The sequence below is a fragment of the Heliangelus exortis genome, chromosome 23 (genome assembly GCF_036169615.1).
Source record: "Heliangelus exortis chromosome 23, bHelExo1.hap1, whole genome shotgun sequence".
NCBI lineage: Eukaryota > Metazoa > Chordata > Aves > Apodiformes > Trochilidae > Heliangelus > Heliangelus exortis.
Window position 1 is genome coordinate 6,362,917 of NC_092444.1, and position 21,565 is coordinate 6,384,481.

Below are 21,565 nucleotides of genomic sequence, written 5' to 3' on the forward strand. Positions count from 1 at the left end.
GCTGGTGGGTGGCTGGGGTGGCACAGGCTGTGGCCAGCAGGAGCTCTGCAGGGGGGTTGAGGTTTTCTACCCTAAAAAGTGCATCTGCCTTGCTGGGATTCCTCCTCCCAGGCTTCTCAGAGGGGGCTTGGAAGTGGCAGAGGCTGAAAACACTGATCTGTGTCACTGTGTCACTGATCTGAGGTGCAGCTGTGCTGATAGACATGGATGGTGACAACAAAGAAGCAGAGCAGCCCGTGTTTGCAGCTTAAAAGAGGGCTTTTTTTTTTAATTATTATTTTTTTAGAGATTTATGTGGCTTGCCTAAAGACTGGAGAGATCATTAGCAGAGGTCCAACCCAGGTCTTGGCTCTGCTGGCCTTGACTCAGTGATGCTGGCAGGCAGCTCTGCTGATTCATGGTCCTCACCTGATCCTCAGGCATCAAAGGGCCAAAAATAAAGCAGTGCTGGGCAATACATCCAAGAGACTGGGAGGATGCTAGGTTCCTTTTGCTGGTTTAACTGGGTGCTGTGCAGTGCATGAGAGGTTCTGGGGCTGTTACAGGGAATGTGGGGCTCTGGGAGGTGAGGGGATTGCAGTGCAGCAGATGCTGAGGTGATGGGTGCCAGATGTCTGTCATTAGGGGATTCCTCTCCTTCCCAGCTGCAAATTGTCCATCACTTCCTCTACTGTACATTTTCATCATGAGAAGCTTGAATTCCCACAGTTTGCTGATACCTCAGGATGCTGTCAGGCTTCTCTTTCACTGATAAGTAATGGGTTTGTGCAGCCCAAACCAGCCCTGTGTGGGAAAGGCCATAAATGTGTTTTGCTTGCTGTTTGTTCAGGAGCTCAGTTATGATTTGCCATTAAAACTTGCCCAGAAAAAAAATTATATTCTACATTTAACTTGTAAAATGAATCCCTCAAAAACTCCAAGGACTCAAGTGAAAGGATGCCAGAGATGGTTTTGTACTTATGTGAGAAGAAGACATGGCTTTTCACTTTAGGGTCTCTGGTGTAACAAGATACACTCTTTAAAAATGCACATTTCAGAACTCCAGGGATGGCTAAAAAGAGAACAGTGAGCCATGCAGGCAGGATGGATGCAGAGTGTATCACGGCATATTTAGGGATAAATTCAGTATGAAAATATTCATGCTTTATGAAGGCTTTTAATCAGAATAAATTTGAGGCTTATGTGAGATTCCCTATGTGTTGTTTGACACATACTATTTATTTAGTTCTGTCTAATACCATTTTCTAAGACTTTTTGAAGTTCATTCCTTCCTGCATGTATTTCCCAGCCAGAATGCTCCAAAAAATTCTATTCTAGTAATGGTTTGTAAGGTCTTTTTTTTTTTTTTCCCCAAACCTAGCAAAAAGGTTCATTGTAAGGAAACCAAAGCCACCAACTTCCTTTCCTGAAAACTTTCTCCTGCTGCTCCCACCTTTCTCCTGGGCTGGACTTCCATCAGGGCCATGTCAGGGAAGGTGGGAAGGGAGCTGGGTGGGGGATTGGGATGCTCTCTGGAGAGCTCAGGGTGCTCCACAGGAGGTAAGGCAAAAAAAAAAAAAAAAAAAAAGGATGCTGCTCTCTCCAAGGGGAAGTGTTTGGAGAGGTTCACACAACCGTTTTCCATTCTGCTGTGCTGAAAGTTTCCATAGCTGGAAATGCAGTGCCTGTCCTCTGCAATGTCTTGGCTTCCACCTTTTTTAATGTAGCAGCAGAGATATTTGACATGTGTGGGAGAAGCAGATGCAGGGAACGGGGACTGGGAGGCAGCAGAACCTTCCAGTGCGGTCTGGGAATCTGCCCCCAGCTCCACAGCAGAACACTTACTCCTAGCAAATAAATACATTATTTCCGCCTTCGTTTTTCCCAGTTGCTCAGGATCTCACCTCATTAATAGTGGGGATTTTGGAATGTCAAATATTTGGAGTATCTGGGTACCAGGGCTGTACAGCAGCTCCATCGCTCTGCACCGAGGCTGCAGAGCCCACACAGCCCCTGACAAAATCCTCTGAACTGACACAGCTGCTGCTTCCAGAAGGTGAATTTCAAGTTTAAAACATTACATTTGCTCTTTTTTAAACTTTTTTTTTTTTTCCCCCCAACTTGTGAATTTAACAAGAAGCAAAGTAGCCCTGAGCCTTTCATTAGAGACAAAAGGACGTGTGTGTAAATGGCTTCTGTGGCTTGGCAGTAAACTTGCTGAGGACAACATAAAAGTGCTCATTAAATGTTCTTTGAACAGTATTGCTTTTTGTTTGCAGAAGCAATGTGATGCTTCAGCCCACCATTAATTGCCTAATACCAATTATGGCATAAACAAACCATTTGCTAGGGTAGCTTTTTTCTATTTATTTTCCAGGGTTCTTACTCTTGACACCTATTGTGCATCTGGGAACACGAGTGGCTTTTGTAGTGGAAAATAAATAATGAGATCAGTAATCAATAGTTTTACAGAGATCATCCTCTCCTAGAAATGTTACTGCAGCTCTTGAGAACCTCACGAACACCTCCCCCCTTGGGTGCTTTGTAGTATTGAACTTAATTATATGGAGACAAAGAGATGAGGAGTGTCCCTGGGTTTGGCCAGCCCAGAAGCATCAGTTAATGGGTCAAATAAGGGATATTCAGCAGATTTTCAGCTGTGGTTATTAAGATATCTTTGTTATTAAGCTGAGGTATTCAGCTCTTGCTCTGTATTTCTGTATTCTGTTTATGGATGAATTTGCTTTTTTTCTATTTGTGTACAGTGACATCTTACAAATAGCTATCAAGTGGGGTCTTAGGACAACTCTTTTCTGGTTTGTTTTTAAGGAAAAATCCAGAGGCTTATTTTGTTTGCATTGCTAGGGTTAGGGAGAGATTTCTGGGTACTGTATCAGACTACATTCTCCTTCCTCTGGGGAAAGACCAAATCCAGTAACCAAGAATTAAGAAAACCCCCTGAGGTGGTTGGAGGCATCTATCAGGATTCTTCTCTTTAGAATTCTCTCTGGCCCTTGGGCTTGGTGTGTTTGTGGTGATCCCTGGAGCTTTGCTAAATTACCAGGGCATCTGTGTTGTTTGCAGAGAGCATTTTTCTTAAAATTCACAGGACTTTTCTAGCTCTGCAACACTCTTATAGGCAGAGGCAGCTGGATGTGCTGGTACCTACATGGGGAAATAGAATTGCTCTTTGTGGATGCAATATTACAGACCAGGAATAATTATGTTAAAGTCAGTGCTTTGTTCCATTTTTTAAATTTTTTTTTTTTTTTAAGAGAGGAGAACTTTGGTTTCTTTGTCCTGGTTGGTCTTCTGCTTAACTGCAAGTGGGAGAAACCAGTGGTGGTGCTGGTTTCATGTTCCAGGAGAGGGAAACTTGCACAGAGCAGCAAATAAAGCCACTGCCAGGCTCAGCTGCATTGAGCATCCCAGCCAGGAGAACTCGAGGGGTAGATGTGGCTTTTGATGTTTCAGCTGGAGAAAAATGCCTTGGCCATTCAGTGGGACTGAAAAAAAAAAAATTAAAAAAAAAAATAATCATCAAACAGCAGCCTGTTGGTTGAGGTCCCAAAGGGAAGCCTTGGCAAGGCTGCCAAGTGCAGTATATTTTTATATTGCATCCATTATACAGTGTGTCAAAAAGGAATTCTCTCCAGCCTGAAGAGGTGTTTATAGTCCTTGAGGTTTTATGGCAGGGGGGGAGAGGCTGAGGTGCCTCTGGCTGAGCCCAGCTGGTGGGAGCAGAACCCCTGTCCCTCCCCTCTGACTCCTGGGGGAAATGGGCAAAACTGGGGCTGAACTGGGCATGGCAGCAGGGAGCAGGACCTGGAAGAAGGCAGGGACAGGGACAGAGACAGGGATAGAGACAGGGACAGGGACAGAGACAGGGACAGAGACAGAGACAGGGACAGGGACAGAGACAGAGACAGGGACAGGGACAGAGACAGGGACAGAGACAGAGACAGGGACAGGGACAGAGACAGGGACAGGGACAGAGACAGGGACAGAGACAGGGACAGGGACAGAGACAGAGACAGGGACAGGGATAGGGACAGGGACAGGGACAGGGACAGGCACAGTAATGGGCAGAAGGAGGAGCTGAGGCACTGGGACCTGGGTGGCATGGATGTGAATAAATGTGTGTGTGTGTGTGCCCAGGGGAGCTGTGTTAGGAATGGGGAAGATGAGGAGGTTGCAGACAATCTTTTGAGGTCAGGGAGGCTTCTGGGAAGCCCCTGGTGACAGTTTGGAAAGATAATTTCCTTCCCTCAGAGGACCCCGTGCAGCTGGGAAAGGCTCTGAGCAGGTTTGCATCTCTGTACCCTGTGATTATTCACACTGAAATATCTGAGCTTAGTTTTTTCCTCCTCTTTAGAACAAAAGAAATACCTTAAAGAATAGACAGAATCCTTTGGAACTTTTCATAGCATCGTGTCCAGGAGCTGAGTTCAAAAAGAGCTGCAAAGCTCATGGTCAGCATAGATCTTGCACAACTGAAACTTCATAAAAATTTAAAGCCTGAACTATGCTATTGATTAAATGTGCTCTGGCAATCTTACACGCTGAGATTTTCAAGCAGTTTAACAGGAGCCAGAAATGATAATTCAATCCCTCTGGAGGGACTGCTGGTATTAAACAGGGGTCTGAGCTTGCAGACCCAGGGCATGGGAATGGGAGCTCTGCCATGGAATGGGCTGATGGGCTCTGGTCCATCTCCCCTGGAGCTTCCAGCAGGCAGTGCCCATGTGTTGTCCACCTGTGTGTGTGTGTGGATGGGGGTCTGGCAGTCCCTGTCTGCACACTCCTGGGTTTTCTACCCCAATGTGTCTCAAAAAGTGTGGCAGAAGCAGCTCGTGGGCTGCCCGTGCCCCTGGGGCAGGCACGGGACTGAAGGGTTAGGAGGAAGAAAAAAAAAATATAGAGAAGAGCTGGTGGCCTCTGAAGCCTTGGAAAAAGTAGGTGTGAGTGAGAGGGTGTCAGTGTGGAAAGAAAAGTACGGAAGGAATTATGGATGGAGGAAGAAAATCCTGTGAAAAGCAATGAGCATTGCCCTGAGCCAGTTTGATCTGAGCACTGCAGGAAGCTCCCGAGCTGTGAAAAATAATCTGCAGACCCCAGCAGATCACATCAGGCAGAGTCTCTTGAAAGGCTCTGTTCTATATTTTATTATTATTTTCTTTTTAAGAAAAAGGATATTTCCTGGTGGTGCTGTCTGTCAGGGCTGTTTGGCTGGGGCTCTGTTGTTCCTAGGTCAGGAGGAGCCAGGCTGAGCTTTTAATGGAATCCATGGACAAGGCACTGAGTTTATGGAGGGTGAGGTGGGTAAGGATGAGAAGTTGGTTAGGAACCTGTGGAAAATGGATGGATATAACACACCCTTATCATTTCTCTGTTTCTGTTTTAGTGCTTGGGAAGGCAGGTGCTCTTCCTGCCTTTAGATGATCAGGTAGGGAGAACATTAGATAAGTTTTATTAAAGAGATTATCAGAGAACCACAGGATGCTCAGGGGCTGGAAGGGACCTCTGAGGATCATCTAATCCAACCCCCTGCTAGAGCAGGATCCCCTGGAGCTTGTTTGGGAGGAATAAATCCAGGGGGCTCCTGAGTGTTTCCAGGGATGGAGACCCCACAACCTCCCTGGGCAGGGGAGGCTATAACCCAGAGAAGCTCAGTCTCAGGACATCTTTTTTCCCAGTTCAGCTGCTTTAGTGAAGATTTATGGAGGGTGAGGTGGGTAAGGATGAGAAGTTGGTGAGGAACCTGTGGAAAATGGATGGATATAATACATCCTTAGCATTTCTCTGTTTCTGTTTTAGTGCTTGGGAAGGCAGGTGCTCTTCCTGCCTTTAGATGATCAGGTAGGGAGAACATTAGATAAGTTTTATTAAAGAGATTATCAGAGAATCACAGGATGCTCAGGGGTTGGAAGGGACCTCTGAGGATCATCTAATCCAACCCCCTGCTAGAGCAGGATCCCCTGGAGCTGGTTTGGGAGGAATAAATCCAGGGGGCTCCTGAGTGTTTTCAGGGATGGAGACCCCACAACCTCCCTGGGCAGGGGAGGCTATAAACCTGAGCTCAGTCTCAGGACATCTTTTTATCCAGTTCAGCTGCTTTAGTGAAGATTTATGGAGGGTGAGGTGGGTAAGGATGAGAAGTTGGTTAGGAACCTGTGGAAAATGGATGGATATAATACACCCTTAGCATTTCTCTGTTTCTGTTTCAGTGCTTGGGAAGGCAGGTGCTCTTCCTGCCTTTAGATGATCAGGTAGGGAGAACATTAGATAAGTTTTATTAAAGAGATTATCAGAGAATCACAGGATGCTCAGGGGCTGGAAGGGACCTCTGAGGATCACCAAGTCCAACCCCCTGCTAGAGCAGGATCCCCTGGAGCTGGTTTGGGAGGAATAAATCCAGGGGGCTCCTGAGTGTTTCCAGGGATGGAGACCCCACAACCCCCCTGGGCAGGGGAGGCTATAACCCAGAGAAGCTCAGTCTCAGGACATCTTTTTATCCAGTTCAGCTGCTTTAGTGAAGATTTTTAGAAAATATGGATTTTTAGATGATAATTATCCCAAGTTTCAGCTCTGAAGTGAATTAATTCCATTGGATGCTGCCTGCAGCCCTTTCCCAGCTGCTTTTCTTTTGTGGCCAGAGGGAGGGGACAGAGCCCTCTGCTCTGCTGGAGTCATCCCGGAGCCCGGGGAATGAGGCCAGAGGAGCTGCAGAAATTCCCTTTGCAATTGCATAAAATTATTGTGTCCCCATTATAGCCACTTTTAATCTATAGAGACTCTAGCAGTTTGCTGTGGTTTGGGTTTTTGGGGGGCAAAAGAAATGCAGTGAATTTGGGGGTTATTTTGGGTCTTCTGAAAAGGAAGAGTTGTTTTTTTAAAGCTTAGAGATTCTTTTTTATTTATTTTTTTTTAAATGCTGAAGAGGAAGAAGGCAGGTCTTGGCATCTGAAATGCTCAGGAAATGGAAATTCTCCCTCTGCAATAACAAAGAGGTAGTTAAAGCTAATTTTATTTACTAATTAAATAAGGGACAAGCTGCAGTAAGCATTGCCATGGACACTTGGTCTCAGCCACCTGTCCTGCTCCTGTCCCCAAGGCTGCTGCTGGATCTCCTGCAGGCAGAGAGGTGGATGAGGGACGAGGTCCCAGGCAGGGAGAGCATCCTCCTGACCCTCCCAATCTGCCTGCAAAATCCACGGTGAAAAAAAAGGGGCTGTGGAAAGCTGAAGGGATGAGAATGGAGGCAGCAGCATAGTTTGGGCTGCTGGGTTTTGCTTCTTGTTTGCTCCATCTGGATCAGAGCTGCAGCAGCTTCTGGGTCCCTCTCGTGGCTCATGGGGAAAATCCTGGCAGCACCAGAGGCTTTTCTGACACTGAAATGAGGAAAAAAAAAAAAAAGTAAAGGACTGGAGAGAGCAAGGGGAATCAAACCTGCCCAGTGGAAGTCCCAGATGTTGGCATTCTGGCAGCAAAGGTGGGAGCTTGGTGCTGGAGCTGGGGGTGTCCTGCACTCACCCCCTCTGGGATCATGCCCAGGGATTCATTCCTTCTCCTGTTGAGAGTCGTGTTCCCTGCCCTGGCTCCCCAAAACGTGGCTGATGTGTGTGCTCTGGGGCTGGGAGATGACTCTGCCACTCCATGGTGTCTTTCCCGGGATGCTGGAAAGGGGCAGGGATTGTTCAAGGGAAAGCCAGATGCTCCAAACAGGGCCCTCAGCATCTCAGCTTCCTTCAGGCCTTTTCACAAGATGCTGTGAAGTCACTTGACAATAGGCTGGGAATATTAATGGCTCTCAGGCCAAAGGCAGATGGAAAAGTGGAGGGGTTTTGTTATCAGTCTAAGTGGATGGTTTCTTTCATGTGGGAGTGTGTAACCTCCACAAATAAAATACCAGATGGGCTTGAATTCCATTTTCCTGAAAATGACTTGGGGATTCTCATGAAGAACAGGAATACCTGCAGTTCTCTGTATTTTATGGCAAGCTTTTCCTAGCCAGAGGTGTCCAAGAGAGTTTCTGAATGCTGGAGCCCAGGGGCTCCCCCACCCCCTCTGAACTCCCGGGATAAACCCAGCCTCATCTGCAATTCCAAATACCACAGCAAAAATGCAGATTTCCCAGGATGTTTGGCTTCCCAAGGAATGCAGCTCATGGTTTGGTTCCCACTCCTGGTGGCACAGGGAATGGGAAGCTCCTGGAGCAGGGATAGGGGCAGGGACATGGCCAGCACCCAGAGAGATGCCAGGAGGAGGAGGAGAAGAGGCAAGGCAGGATGCAGAAGAGGGTGAGTTGCTGCCCTTTTTGCTGCTGGGAGGGATTTGGCTTCTGCTGGGGACTGAGAATGCATTTGAAACAAACTTTGCACAGGTGTGAGGCTAAAGCACAGTGTAAAATCCTTCCAAAACAGATGAATTTAGTTTTATGAGAAACGTGGGCATTACTTGGGTGTGATTGAATTCCTGGGAGCAGTTGAAGGGTTCCTCTGCAAAACTGCTTAAAAGTACAGATGGATTTTTTTTTTTTTTTTTTTAAATTTTAATTCAACTAAACCAATATATTTCTTCTCAAATTGCAGCCCTGCCATTTCAAATGCTGGGGGCTACTTTGAATGTTTGAAGGTTAGGCTGTACCTGGGAAGGATTATACAGCTCAGGGGTGATTTTATCCTGGGACCCTCACAGTTCTTGTTGGCACTGCCTGGGTGGGCAATTGCTGAGTATCCTGAGCATGCATGTGAGCATCCTGCTCGTTTCTCCATGAGTTATTTAGGAAACAAGCAGGAAAAAAAAAAAAAAGTGGATATTTACCTGTTATAATCTTTAATCAAGCTGCCTGTCTACGTGTTTCTGGGAGCTCCTTGATGTCCTCTGTGTTTGACCCTGGAAATCAAGTATAGGTGGAGCCTGTGCTGTGATGGGGCGACCCATACTTGGTTTCAAGAGTCTGCAGGGAATCTCCAGAAGGGAAGGAGCAGGCCCCAACCATCCTGGGGTCCCCTGGGAGTCCCCAGCAAGAACAGGGGTGCACAAAGTACCAGCCTTGGGCTGCTGAGCTGGGACCTGGTGCAGTGGTGTTTTGGGATTTTTTTGTTTTCTTCTGAAAAATCATCCAAGGCAGGTGAAAAGTGACGTTTCCTGGGTGATCTGAACTGGAATGGTCTGGTTCAGTCCTGCCTCCATCACATCTCCCCTCCACAGCTGAGTTTCTGAGCTGGGAATAGAAGTCCAAGAGAGCTCGAGGCAGGATTGGTGCTGCAGCAACAAAAAGCTGATGCCAGGTGATGGTTTCAGGAATCCTTGGGCCAGGTTTGGGTCTTGGCTGCACCAGCCAAGAGCCAGAGCAGCAGAGCTGGGGTCACCCTGGTGCTCCAGAGGGGATTCAGGTGCTGGAGAAACCCTGGGGATGAACACGGAGCCTCCTGGTCCAGGTCCTGGTGAGCTGGGGGGTGAGGAAGATGCTTTGCTGTATTTATGGGGTGTATGTTTTGTGATGGAGGGAGGAAGTTTCATAATGCTTTGATAAATAGAAGCCCTAAGAAGCCCAAAACTGTTTGCAGAGGCTGACCACAATGCTTATTTTTACAAAATGTGGAGGCAAGGATGACTCCTGCTCCCTGCATCTTCCTGGGGAAATGCAGAGCTTACAGGGGAAGCTGCTGAGATTGTGGCTATTTAAAAGATTAAAGGGAACTTTATAGAAAAGCTGCTGCTAAAAAATAATAATAATAAACTCCTTCAGAAATGCTGGATCCAGCAGATGCCCAGCAAAGCTGCAGAGCCCAAAGCTCAGGGACAAATTCCTGACAGATGCTTCCTTGCTGCCCTTTTAGCTTCTAAAGCCTCAGGTTTATGAATTGTTAAGCTTTCCCTAAGTTTTACAAAATCCCACAGGGTGACATTTCTGCTCTCCCCATGGGTGTCCCAGCACTGCTTGGAGGGAGCTGAGGGTCATGGGAGCAATGGCCAGGGCAGGAACAGGAATTATCCTGAGTATTTGGGAGCAGGAACAAGAATTTTCCTGGGTATTTGGGAGCATCACTCACAGCCCTTGGAGTCACTTTCCTTACAACAGGGAAAGCAGGGGCTGTCCTGGCACCTGCCAGAGAGGTTCAGAGCAGGGCAATACGGGTCAGTTTTGCCAGATCTTTGCTGAAAAGAGGAAAGGCTGTAACTGCTGAACAGTTTCTTTCCAGAATTGGTTGAAAAACCTCTTCTTTTCACTGCTGTGACAGCTACACACCTTTCTTCAGACAGCTACTGCAGTTGGGCACTTATGGTACATGAAAACCTGATTAAAATTTATGGAGCTGCTGACTTCATACTTTTAACACCTGCAGTGGGAAAATCCCCTGTTGGAGAGAAGGTGAGGGAGCTCTGGTTGCCTTGTTAGGGACCACTGGGAGCTTCTCCTTCTTGCACAAACCTCCAGAAGGAGCCCTGGCTCTCCCAGCACCAGCAGGTTCCTGCTCTGGGAGGATTAAGCAAACAAAAACCTCAAGGATTTCATTAAGCTCTAGCAGGTCTTAGGATTGCTGAAAAGTAAACCCAAACCTGCAGGGTCTGGAGTTTTCACAAGGAGTGAGGGATCTGCCAGCCCAAGGCAGGACTGAATTAGGAGAGGAGAAGGGAATGAACCAGCAGGTCCCTGATCACACCAGCCCTGTCCTGGTCAATCCCCCTCTCTGCCTGATCAAACCTTCACTTCTGGATGACTGGAGAGGTTTGGGGGCTGCCCACAGACACCTCTGGTTTTGTTAGGGCAGGGGTGAGCAGGGCCCTGTTTGATGCTGAGGGACAATGCTGCATGGGCACCACTGCCAAGGACAGGGGATCTCTGAGTCCCCATCCCTTCCCCCATCCCTCTCCCCATCCCTCTCTCCATCCCTGTCCCCATTCCTGTCCCCATCCCTCTCCCCATCCCTCTCCCCATCCCTCTCCCCATCCCTCTCTCCATCCCTGTCCCCATCCCTCTCCCCAGCCCTGTCCCCATCCCTCTCCCCATCCCTCTTCCCATCCCTCTCCCCATCCCTCTCCCCATCCCTCTCCCCACCCCTCTCCCCGTCCCTCTCCCCATCTCTCTCTCCATCCCTCTCCCCGTCCCTGTCCCCATTCCTGTCCCCATCCCTGTCCCCATCCCTGTCCCCTTTGCTGCTGCAGTCACACCTGGGGGTTTCTCTCTGCAGGGAGGTGGGAATGGGGCTGGGTCCCCCCAGAGCCTGGCTGGGGGGCTCTGGGGAGCAAGGGAAAGCCAAGGGTCCCTGCAGTAGCAGCAGGAAAGATGCAGGATGCTGCAGCACGACTTTCTGGCACAGCTACAGCTCATTACTCCTCTGTCCAGCCCAGATGCCTTCAAACAGTATTTGTCTCCATTTTTCTTCTTTCTTTTAAGAAGGAAATGCTTCTCTACAGAGCAAAAGAGTAGCTGCTTGAGCACATATACATTTTTAGAGTGCCTCGCTTAGTGCCAAATGTCAAGAACTTGCCAACAACAGATAAATCTTTTTGGAACTTCCCCGTGGATTTCACATGTCTCACTGAAACTTGGCATTTCCTAATCTGGGCTTGACTTTGATCTGTAACTGAAGAGGATAAAGTGGTGCTGATGCTGGTGCTGCACAAGGTTTCATCCTCGCTGCTCCTCTGCCCCTCCCTGGGACCCAGCCTGTCCTTCTCTGCAGTAATTCCAGCTGGGTATTTCTGTGTGGTTTGGCAGTGCTGGAATGGCAAGGAGCTCCAGTGGTTGGGAAGAGCTCCCAGATGGGCTCGGGGGAGGCACAGGCTGTGGTTCTTTTGGGTTGTTCACTCTGTTTAGAAGGGAATCTGCGAAAGGTGCTCCCTGTGCCTTTGTCCCGTGCCCTGCTGAGGGGAAGAGAAATCTCTGGTCTTGGTAGAATAATGTGATTTATTTTGGATTTTAGTTACAAACATCAGTAGATGTGCACCGTGTGGGTATCTTAATTTTCCCAACCTTTTAGGTTCCTCTGGATTAACGCTATTTCTGGGTAATTTTTATGGGTTTATTTGAAGGAGTTTTGGTGGAAAGGTGCAACAGTTCTACTTCTAAACCAAGAGGGTTTTCATGTGAAGAGGCTTTGTCTTTTTGTTGTAATGAACAAGATTACAGAGTGAGGCTCTGTGTGGTGAGGATGAATATGTTCTTGTCCACACAAGTCTGGTGTTCATCCCGGGCAGGAACCTTTTGAGTGGTGACATCTTTAAGTGTTTGAGGCTGTGACAGGGGGGTCATCCTGTGCTGGTTAATGTTCCTCCTTCTTATTGGCACTGAAAAGTTAAGAAGAGCACAGCAAGCTGTAACAAAAGCACTGGGCTTTGCCCTCCTGCTCTGTTGGGCAGCATCTCACCCCTGCTCCCCTTCTCCTCCCTCCAGATGTCAACGAGTGCGAGGTGGGGAACGGCGGCTGCGAGTCCCAGTGCTGCAACACCCCCGGCAGCTTCTACTGCACGTGCCCAGCAGGGCAGCAGCTGGGACCTGATGGGAAGTCCTGTGCAGGTATGGTCATCTCCATGGTCACCTCCATGGTTATCTTCATGGTCACCTCCATGGTCACCTCCATGGTTATCTTCATGGTTACCTCCATGGTCACCTCCATGGTCACCTCCATGGTCACCTCCATGGTTATCTTCATGGTTATCACCATGGTCACCTCCATGGTCACCTCCATGGTCATCTCCATGGTCATCTCCATGGTTATCTCCATGGTCACCTCCATGGTCACCTCCATGGTCACCTCCATGGTCACCTCCATGGTCACCTCCATGGTTATCTCCATGGTTATCTCCATGGTTATCTCCATGGTTATCTCCATGGTCACCTCCATGGTTATCTTCATGGTTATCTCCTTGGTTATCTCCATGGTCACCTCCATGGTCACCTCCATGGTCACCTCCATGGTCATCTTCATGGTCACCTCCATGGTTATCTCCATGGTTATATCTCCATGGTTATCTCCATGGTCACCTCCATGGTCAGCTCCATGGTCATCTCCATGGTCATCTCCATGGTCACCTCCATGGTCACCTCTGTGGTCATCTCCATGGTCATCTCCATGGTTATATCTCCATGGTCACCTCCATGGCCCTGAGGGGCTGCTGGGTGGTGGTGGCAGCTGTGCCAAAGGCTTTTGTGTGTCCCCTCCCCTTCTGGTGGTGTTGAACCCTCCAGAGCAAGTTGTCTCTCTGTGCTGCATGCTGAGGGGTACAAGTAGCAGCTGTAGAAGGGAAGCCTCCAGTGAAGATTTCCAGAGTGAGATCTTGGCCCTGTTGAAGTCCATGGTGTGTATTTTCTTGCTTCAAAAGAGATGAGATTTCTCCTTTGGAGGCTGCATCATCACCTTGTTTCTTGTCCTCCTCTTCAAATCTTCTGCTTCCGAGCCAAAGTGGAAGGGAAGACAGATTTCTCTGTTTGTAAAATGGAGACACCAAATGGGGTTTGTCTTCTCCTGGAAGCAGAGCAAGCCTGGTGGTTCCAGCTCCTGCATCCTGAGCATGCAGTGAGCAAACCTCCTGCCTTCCTCCTGGGTGTTACCCTCTGTGCAAGTGCTGTCTGCTCCAGGCAGCTGGAGCCAACAGGCAGAAAAATGCAAAAAGTGGTTTCCTTATCAGAGTCAAGAGCAAGAAGGGCTTTGGGAGTGCACTGCAGCCCCAGGATGGTGTCAGGGAAAGGCTGAGGCTCACCTGCCATGCAAACACCACTGCAGGGTTCACCATCCAGGGGTTGTGGTGGAGTTCAGGAATATTTTCAGCGCTGGTTTGCTCAGCAGAGGTCCAAAAGTATCTGAAATAATTAACAAGGATTGCTGGCAAACTGGGAGAGAGTCATTTCTGTGGCTATTGGTTTGGACATTACAGAATTCTGCAGAAAAATGTCCCTTTCTTGCCAATATGGTACATTTGTCTTGTTTTGTTGAGAATAACTGAAAAGTATTTCCTGGCTCTGTACCACTGTAGAGATGTGTGAAATAAACAGCTTTGCCCTTATCTTAGCCAAGCTAAAATATTTTCAGTTTCCCCAGAATTCCCCTGATGGGGATTAGCTTCTTGGATGATTAACAGTTTCAGGATTTTGGTGAAAACAAACAGCCTTATTTTTTTCATTCTGGGGGGAGGCAGTGTGAACCCCCCGCAGTACTCACCATTTTTTACATATCCTTTTTCTTTTAATATCAGATAAGGAATTGTTTCCAAATACCCTGAATGCTAATGCACGTGTGAAGAGGAGTGGATGGGGTTAGCTCAGTGTTTGCACAGACGGGTTCAGGGAAGAGAGAAAAGGCTCTGATTAATGTTTACAGTTTGTAAAATATTCAGCTTTTCTTGATCAAAGTCCTGATGGAGCCTGAATAAAGCAGCCTGGCCTTCCAAACATGAGCTTAGATATTTGGAGCCCTTTGCTGGCTCTGTGTTGAACAGGAAGGTTTGGACCTTGCCTCTTTCCTGAGGGTGGCCGGGCTGGGGTCAGGGGACAGCAGTTCACTTGCTTCCCCCTTGAGACTCTGTTCCTGGCTGGGGTGACATCGAGGTGGCCTCTTTGGGGGGGTCTGCAGCCCAGACAGCCACACCATGGTGTCTGCAGGATGCTTCGTGGGCAGGGGCAGGGAGCTGCTTTGCTTCTAAGGTAGGGAGTTTTTGGAAGGGGAAAACGGAATCTCAGCTCCATGAGGACTTCCCAACCTCTCCTGCCCAGCTCAGTGGGTAGCAGGGAGGTGTCACAGCTCAGGGGGAGGTTCCTGCATTCCTGCCACACGTGGAGGGGCTCAGAAATCTGCCTGCAATGCATTTGGGTGTGCAGCTCCTTGCAGGGGGGTGGTTGTTGCTCTGAGCCTCCATCAGCCCAAGGTGCAGCCCAGGGACACGGGAGGTGGGGGCTCCATCACCCCTCAGCCTCCCCCTCTCATTCCTCTGTCTGTGCCTCACCTCCTGCATTTTCCTTTAACTTGCTCTTTCCTTTTACTGTGGGGTAAAATGTCTGGGGCTTGGGTAATAGCTGGATGAAGATTCCAGCACTTTTATTTACCTAAGCTGGCTGAGCCGGGGCTCTGCAGGGATGAATTACCTCCAGGATTTAACACGCTGCTGAATTGCAGAATGTCCCTTCATCTCCTGTCACTTGTTTGGGCTCTTGGGAGAATTTATTCCCACTGAACCTGGACTGAACCAAATTTCATGAGAGTTACGGGTTCGGTCCAGCTCGGTCCCTGTTTCAAGAACCCCTCTGGATGTTAATGGTAATTCCACAGGAAGCAGTAAGGACTTGCTGCTGATTGCAATGTGTTACCATACTCAAACCAACTCTTAGTACTTAATCAGCCAAAGTAAATTAGGTGACAAGGAAGCTTGAGCTGGCTCAGACCTGGCCAAGCATAACTTATGACATAAGCAGGACTCAGTTTATGCTCAGGCCTGATGTGCTTTTGATACATGTGCTGTACCACAGAGCCCTTTGGAAAAGTCTGAGTGGCTCATCGTTATTTTTTTTTATTATATATATTTTTTAGCAGCCTAATAAAATAGGAGGTTGAACAAGTTTGTCTCACAGTTTGTTGAGCATCGGAAGCTGCTTTAGCTTTTGTTTCCAGAGCAAGGAGTGAGAGCTTTGTTTCAGGAGCTGCATGTGCCTGGGTAGGAGGAATTTCCATGGAAATAAAATAGGAGATTGAACAAGTTTGTCTCACAGTTTGTTGAGCACCAGAAGCTCCTTTAGCTTTCGTTTCCAGAGCAAGGAGTGAGAGCTTTGTGTCAGGAGCTGCATGTGCCTGGGTAGGAGGAATTTCCATGGAAATAAAATAGGAGATTGAACAAGTTTGTCTCACAGTTTGTTGAGCACCAGAAGCTGCTTTAGCTTTCGTTTCCAGAGCAAGGAGTGAGAGCTTTGTGTCAGGAGCTGCATGTGCCTGGGTAGGAGGAATTTCCATGGAAAGGTCCCTTTGGTTGGTGCTTGTGGAGTCAGGGAGTCACTTGGAGAGCTGTGTTCCCTGTGATTCATCTGCATTCCAAGGAAGGCTAATTGAATGTAGACAATGTCTTAATAACACGACTGAGCTGAGGAAGTGGTTCTGAGCCATTTTTCATAGCTCTGTGGCAACATTAATTCTGGCATGTCAGCACTGCTGGAAACATCTACAGAAAAAGTGTCAACACTGGTCACTGTGATGGCTTCAGTGTCCCTGCTCAGGAGGAAGATCCCCAAGGAGCTGAGCTGGCTTAGCAGTGACAATTCCTTATGCCTGGCAACGTGCTATTTTTAAATGGGTGAAGTATTTGGTAGATTAAAAAGTGGCTTCTAGCAGGATGGTGGGGAGCAAGTGCCTGCACAGAGGCTCCTGCTGGGGCCCCAGTAACCCCTCCAGTGTTTCCCCTCCTCCTGTCCCTCTTCTGCCCCATGTCCTCACCCCTCAGTGCTGCATCCTCAAGGGATGCTGGTGGAGGGAGCAGGCAGCAAGCAGAAGGTGCCTGTTCAGCAGCTGCCACAGCAGCTCCCACCAGTCCCACCACGAATCTGCAAAATCTGCAGCCTCGTTTGGAAAGGTCACATCTTTTTTTCATTTTCTTCTTTTTTTTTTTTTTTTTTTCCCCCAAAGTAGCTGACAGATTTTTGTGTCAGATATTTTAGACTCCAAGGATTAATAAGAAGCACGTTGTGAATATTCAGATGGGCTGAAGTGGCCCCTGAAGTGTTCGGAAGCTGCTCTTCCTTGGAAGGATCGACTGGTGACTGGAGTCCACCTTCCTTTGGAAACAGTTGCAGCAAGAGCCTGAAATTGTTATTTTCTTCCTGGATTTGGTCCTCTCTGTGTTTCAGAATTTTTCATGGAATGCTATTCATTGCAGTCTAAACCACAAGTTTTAATTTGGAATTTTACTACAGCCAAATAATACTGTGAAAATGGCTCAAAGTAGCAAGCCCTGCTCTCCCTCAGCTCAACCCTTCAAGCACATTGTTTCAAAACATTCCAGAAAGTTAAATGAGGCTTTTGAGCTCGCCTCTGGAAAATCCAATAAGCTATTCTTACTTCTCATTTAATGAAAAAGGTAAAACAGGATTCTAGGCTCGGTCTGACAGGAAGCAGTAATATTACCGTTTGCTTTGGAGCAGCCACAGGGGCTGTTCCTCATTTGAGCTGAAATTTGTTGATGAAATTTTTATTTTTTTTAATTTTTTTTTTTTTAATTACTGTGTTGGCTTTATTTTACAGTGAAGGTTCTGTTCAGGCTTTAGCTGTGTCCCCAGGGGCTGTGCAGGTAGCTCTGCAGTGTGGCCTCTGGAGGGTCACATTTTTCCACACCCTTTATCCTGAAACCGTGTCCCTCAGCACTGGCTGCGTGTCCCTTAAACCCTGCCAGGGATGGTGACTCCACCACCACTGCCCTGGGCAGCCTGGGCCACGACCTGAAAACCTTTTTAGGCAAGAAATTTTTCCTGATAGCAAACCTAAACCTCCCCTGGCACAACTTGAGGCTGTTCCTCTTGTCCCATCCCTTGTTCCTTGGGAAAAGAGACCAACTCCCCCCTGGCTCTAACCTCCTCTCAGGGGTTGCAGAGATCCAGGTCTCCCCTCAGCCTCCTTTGCTCCAGGATCAGCATCCCCAGCTCCCTCAGCTGCTCCTGGGCTGATTTGTGCTCCAGACCCCTGCCCAGAGCCATTGCCCTTCCCTGGACACACTCCAGCCCTCAGTGTCCTTCTACTGTCCCCAAACTGACCCCGGGACTTGCGATGTGACCTCACCAGCTCCCAGCACAGAGGGACCATCCCTCCCTTCTCCTTCTGGCCACACAAGCCAGGTTGTTGGTGGCCTCTTGGCCACCTGGGCACACTCTGGCTCGTATTCAGATGCTCTCAATCAACACCTCCAGGTCCTTTTCCGCCGGGTGCTTCCTTCCCCTCTGCTCTGCCCCAAGCCTGGAGGTGCTGGGGACAGCCCACACCCCCCGCTCCCCCCGGGGCTCCCAGCCCAGCCCGGACCTCCCCCACCCCCCCGGACCCCTCCGCTTCGCCGCTGCTCCCGAGGGATGGGTCGGGTCGGTTCTGGAGCCGGCTCGGGCTGTTTCGGAGCCGGGTGGGCGGCAGGAGCCGACTCTACCTGCGGGGGGGTGCGGGGCGGGACGGGACGGGACCGGACCGCCCCGGGCTGAGCCTCTCCTCCGCACCGCCCCGCGCAGCTCCGCGCATCCCCGCCGCGCTCCCCTGCGCTTTTGGGCTCATTTGAGGTGCTTCGGGTTTTTCCCCACCCCCGTCTCTTGCAGCTCGGTGCCGTTTCGTGCTGCGGGGGGTTTGCGGGGCTCTCTGAGCTCCGGGTCACTCGCTCCCCAGCATGTGCCGGGTCTGGGGGCTGCTGTGGTGCCTCGGGTTTTGGGGCGGCATCCCCGGGAGCCTCGGCAGTCACTACCCCTACCTCTGGAGGAACTGCTACCCCTGCTACTGGGGGCGTGCGGGGCACGGCGAGCTGCGGGCAGGTAGGTGTGCGGGATGGGTGCCACTGCGGGACTGTCCCCCCGAGACACCCCGGGCGGTTGGGCTGCAGGTCCCCGAGCTGGGAGTCCCGGGATGGCGGGATGAAGGGACAAGCGGGTCAGACCTGGCTGGGGTCTGGCTGGGGTTTTCGGGTGGCTTTGCGTTATTCCAGGCACGGTCTTTGGGGGATTTGTTGTTCTGAAAAGTCACTGCGGGCAGAGGAGGGGGAAGGAAGAAACCAGAGTTTCTTTCCATCAGTTGCTGTGCCACTGTGCAGTGTTCCCTTCAAAACAAATGGGTTTTCTCAGGGTATGGTGGTTAGGTTTTTTCCTCAGTTCTAAAGGATCACACCCTGGTCCACGGCAATAAATGAAGTACGGTTCTGTTTTATTATGGGGAAAAAAATGCCTTTTTTTCTCTGCGAGATTCTGAGCTTGTCTGGGTTGTGTGAGTATCCTCCAGCAGAGCTGGGCAAGAGGTTTCTGCTGCACCAGGTCAGGCACTGCAGGGAGGCAATAAATCCCTTTTTTTGCTGCTTTCCAATAGCTTTTCCTGAACACATCCGTGCCCTGGTTGATGTGTGATTGTAGGTGGGGCTGATGAACGAGGTGTAAGTTCTGCAAGTACACACAGCCCCCCCCACCTGGTCCTGCCTCTCTGTGTGTGCAGCTGGCTTGGCAGCAGAGGAAAAGTTTTGGTTGCTTGAATATTGAGGAAATTATGGAGGAGATGTGAGGTTCACTAAAGACTTGGGATGCTTGTGAGTAATGTAGACATCAAGGAATGCATTATCTCATCGTGAGATAATCCTTGTAAGAAAATGCCCCAAAGAGTCAGTTATAAAAGTGATATCAGGATATCTGTGAGATGTGCCAGGCCTTCGGAAATGGAGGGAGCTGCAGTTTTGTTATTTATAGATCGGATGTCTGCCTCAAACCCAGAGCAAACTTCACCCCTGCCTCTTGGCTATTGCAAGTGCTCTGAACTTGGGAAAAAAAAAAAAAAAAGAAACATATCTGCTGACACACGTTCCAGGAGCCTGGTTCTATTCATCTCCAGAACAAGGTGATTATCTGGACGTTTGCTTCTCCCCAGACGTGTCTCTTTCATCAGCCCCCTGCAAAAGCAGCACGGGAGATGCTGTGTGAACGTTTCCCTGGCAGATTTATTGTATGAATGGAGACTGACGAGGTGCTCTTGTGTAATAGCAGAGTAGGTTTCCTTGAAGTCTGGAGTGCCTGAAAGCACATTCTGTGTGCACACAGTGCCCTGCTGGAGCCCTGGGCTGCAGTGGCTCCTTGCATGTCAGTGTGGTTGCCTTCATGGCACGGGGACAGAGCTGGTGTCCCCTTGCACATCTTCCATCCCCAGTGGCATCCTGCACAGACAAGAAGGGTGAAACAGAGCTACAAAAGAAGGTTGGAGGGGGGGTAGCAGCATGTCAAGGGCAGGTTGCCTGCTTGTTGTTACGTGCACCTCTGCTCCTCTCTGAGTAATCCCTAATTACCAGCAGCATCCAGAGCAGAAATGTGAGCGTCAAGGAGAGCTGGGCCACTCTCCCAGCTGCTGTGCTTGAAGGCAATATAAAGGTGAGCTGAGGACAAAGAAAGTGACTGAGGCAAAATAGCTCCCAGATACATTTTCACTTTGTGGGATTATTGTCAAAGCAGTGCATCTGTTCCTGGGAAGCTGCTGCTGAGGGGCACAGGTAGCGTGGGAAAGCTGTGGGGACCTCCTGCCTGTCTAGGAGAGGCTGCAGTGGAAGGAATGCCACCCCAAATAGCTCTGTGGAGCTCTTTCAGCACTTTCAAGGCTTTCCCAAATTCCTGGTTTACAACAAGATGGAAACTGAGGGTCTGGAGGCATTTTGACTGCCCAGGAGCTTCAGCCATTGAGTGTGCTGCTCTGATGCTTCGTCTCCTTCCAGTCTCTTCGTTTCTTCAAATTGCTGATTTGGCTTTAACAAGCTGGTACTGGAAAGATAAAGTCACCAAATCCCACACATGTTCATCGTGATGTTTTTTAATTAACCTTTTCCCTGCAGTCCTGCTCTGTAATCCAGGCTAATTGCAGCAGGATTACAGCCTGGCACTGCTCTTTGGCCAGATGGACCCAACTTCAGCAGCAAATCTCCTGCCTGTGCTTCCAGCTGGGATCCATCTCCTCCTCCTCAGCCTTTCAGAGGAGACAAACGGCCTCTGTACCAAATATTCAGGAATTTGCAGAGCTGCTGTTGCCACTCTCTTTCCTCTGACATGGAGCTCATAGCATTTCTTCTGGAAGGACCTGTGCATGGTCAGGTTGTGCCATCTCCTCACACCCTCTCTTTTTTGGTCCTGTGTTCCTCTGCCCTCCACCCCACTACAGCATTACCCTTGTTGGTCCATATAGCTGCTCTCTGAGGTCCAATGGGTTGTTCTGTTCAGTGAAGAGGCTTCTGAGAGCATCAGCTCTTTTGCAGGTGAGCCCCGTGTCCTTGTGGATCAGGACGTGACAGGGTGTAAGGAAACCTCTTGTTTCCTTACGCCCCAGGGAAGTTTCTCTGCCCAAGAAGCCAAGTTCCACACCCTGGCTCTGGCTGCATTTGGGTTTTTGTGTCTCCTCAGTGGGTTTCAGCCAGGACCTGCTGCCCCATCCATGCTGGCACAAGAGATGCTGCAGGCACGAGGGCTTGGAGCGTTCTGTCCTGGGCTTCTTGGAGCCAGCTTCTCCTCAGCTGAGATGCCCGTATGCTTCTCATTTTCTTTCTTTGGCATATTAATTTCAACCAGACTTTGTCAGCTCTCCAGTAGGAAAATAACCTCTCTGTGCCACAAACCACATCTCTCAGAGTGCCGTGCAGACTTTCAGGGCTTTGTGCTGCCAAGACCTGCACCGAGGGCAACGTGACCTTCCCCAGGGATGCTCAGTCCTGGCCCTGGAGGCACCTCCTGCTGCCTTGTGGTTTATATTCCTGGACAAATCCCTCACAGACAAGTCCTGGGCAGGTCAGAGCTGCTGCCACAGCTGCTGAGGGTGAGCCAAGGTGGGCCAGGCAAAGGGGCTTGGAGGTGGGGACAACCCTCTGGAATCAAGGAGATTTACAGGGTGCAGAACAGAAA

At 49.3% G+C, this 21,565-nt stretch overlaps 1 protein-coding gene across 4 annotated transcripts in view; it reads left to right on the forward strand.

Annotated features, from left to right (window-relative positions):
* The window catches only part of MEGF6 (multiple EGF like domains 6), a 75,367-nt gene that overhangs the window by 23,288 nt on the left and 30,514 nt on the right, over positions 1-21,565 (forward strand). The window contains exon 5 of one of the 4 annotated variants that reach the window (XM_071766746.1): positions 12,383-12,505. In XM_071766746.1, the coding sequence (XP_071622847.1) occupies positions 12,383-12,505 (123 nt within the window). Of the gene's footprint in view, positions 1-12,382; positions 12,506-14,496; positions 14,630-18,176; positions 18,467-21,565 lie in introns of those variants that run through there. The other 3 variants (XM_071766750.1, XM_071766749.1, XM_071766748.1) reach the window with 3 other exon arrangements.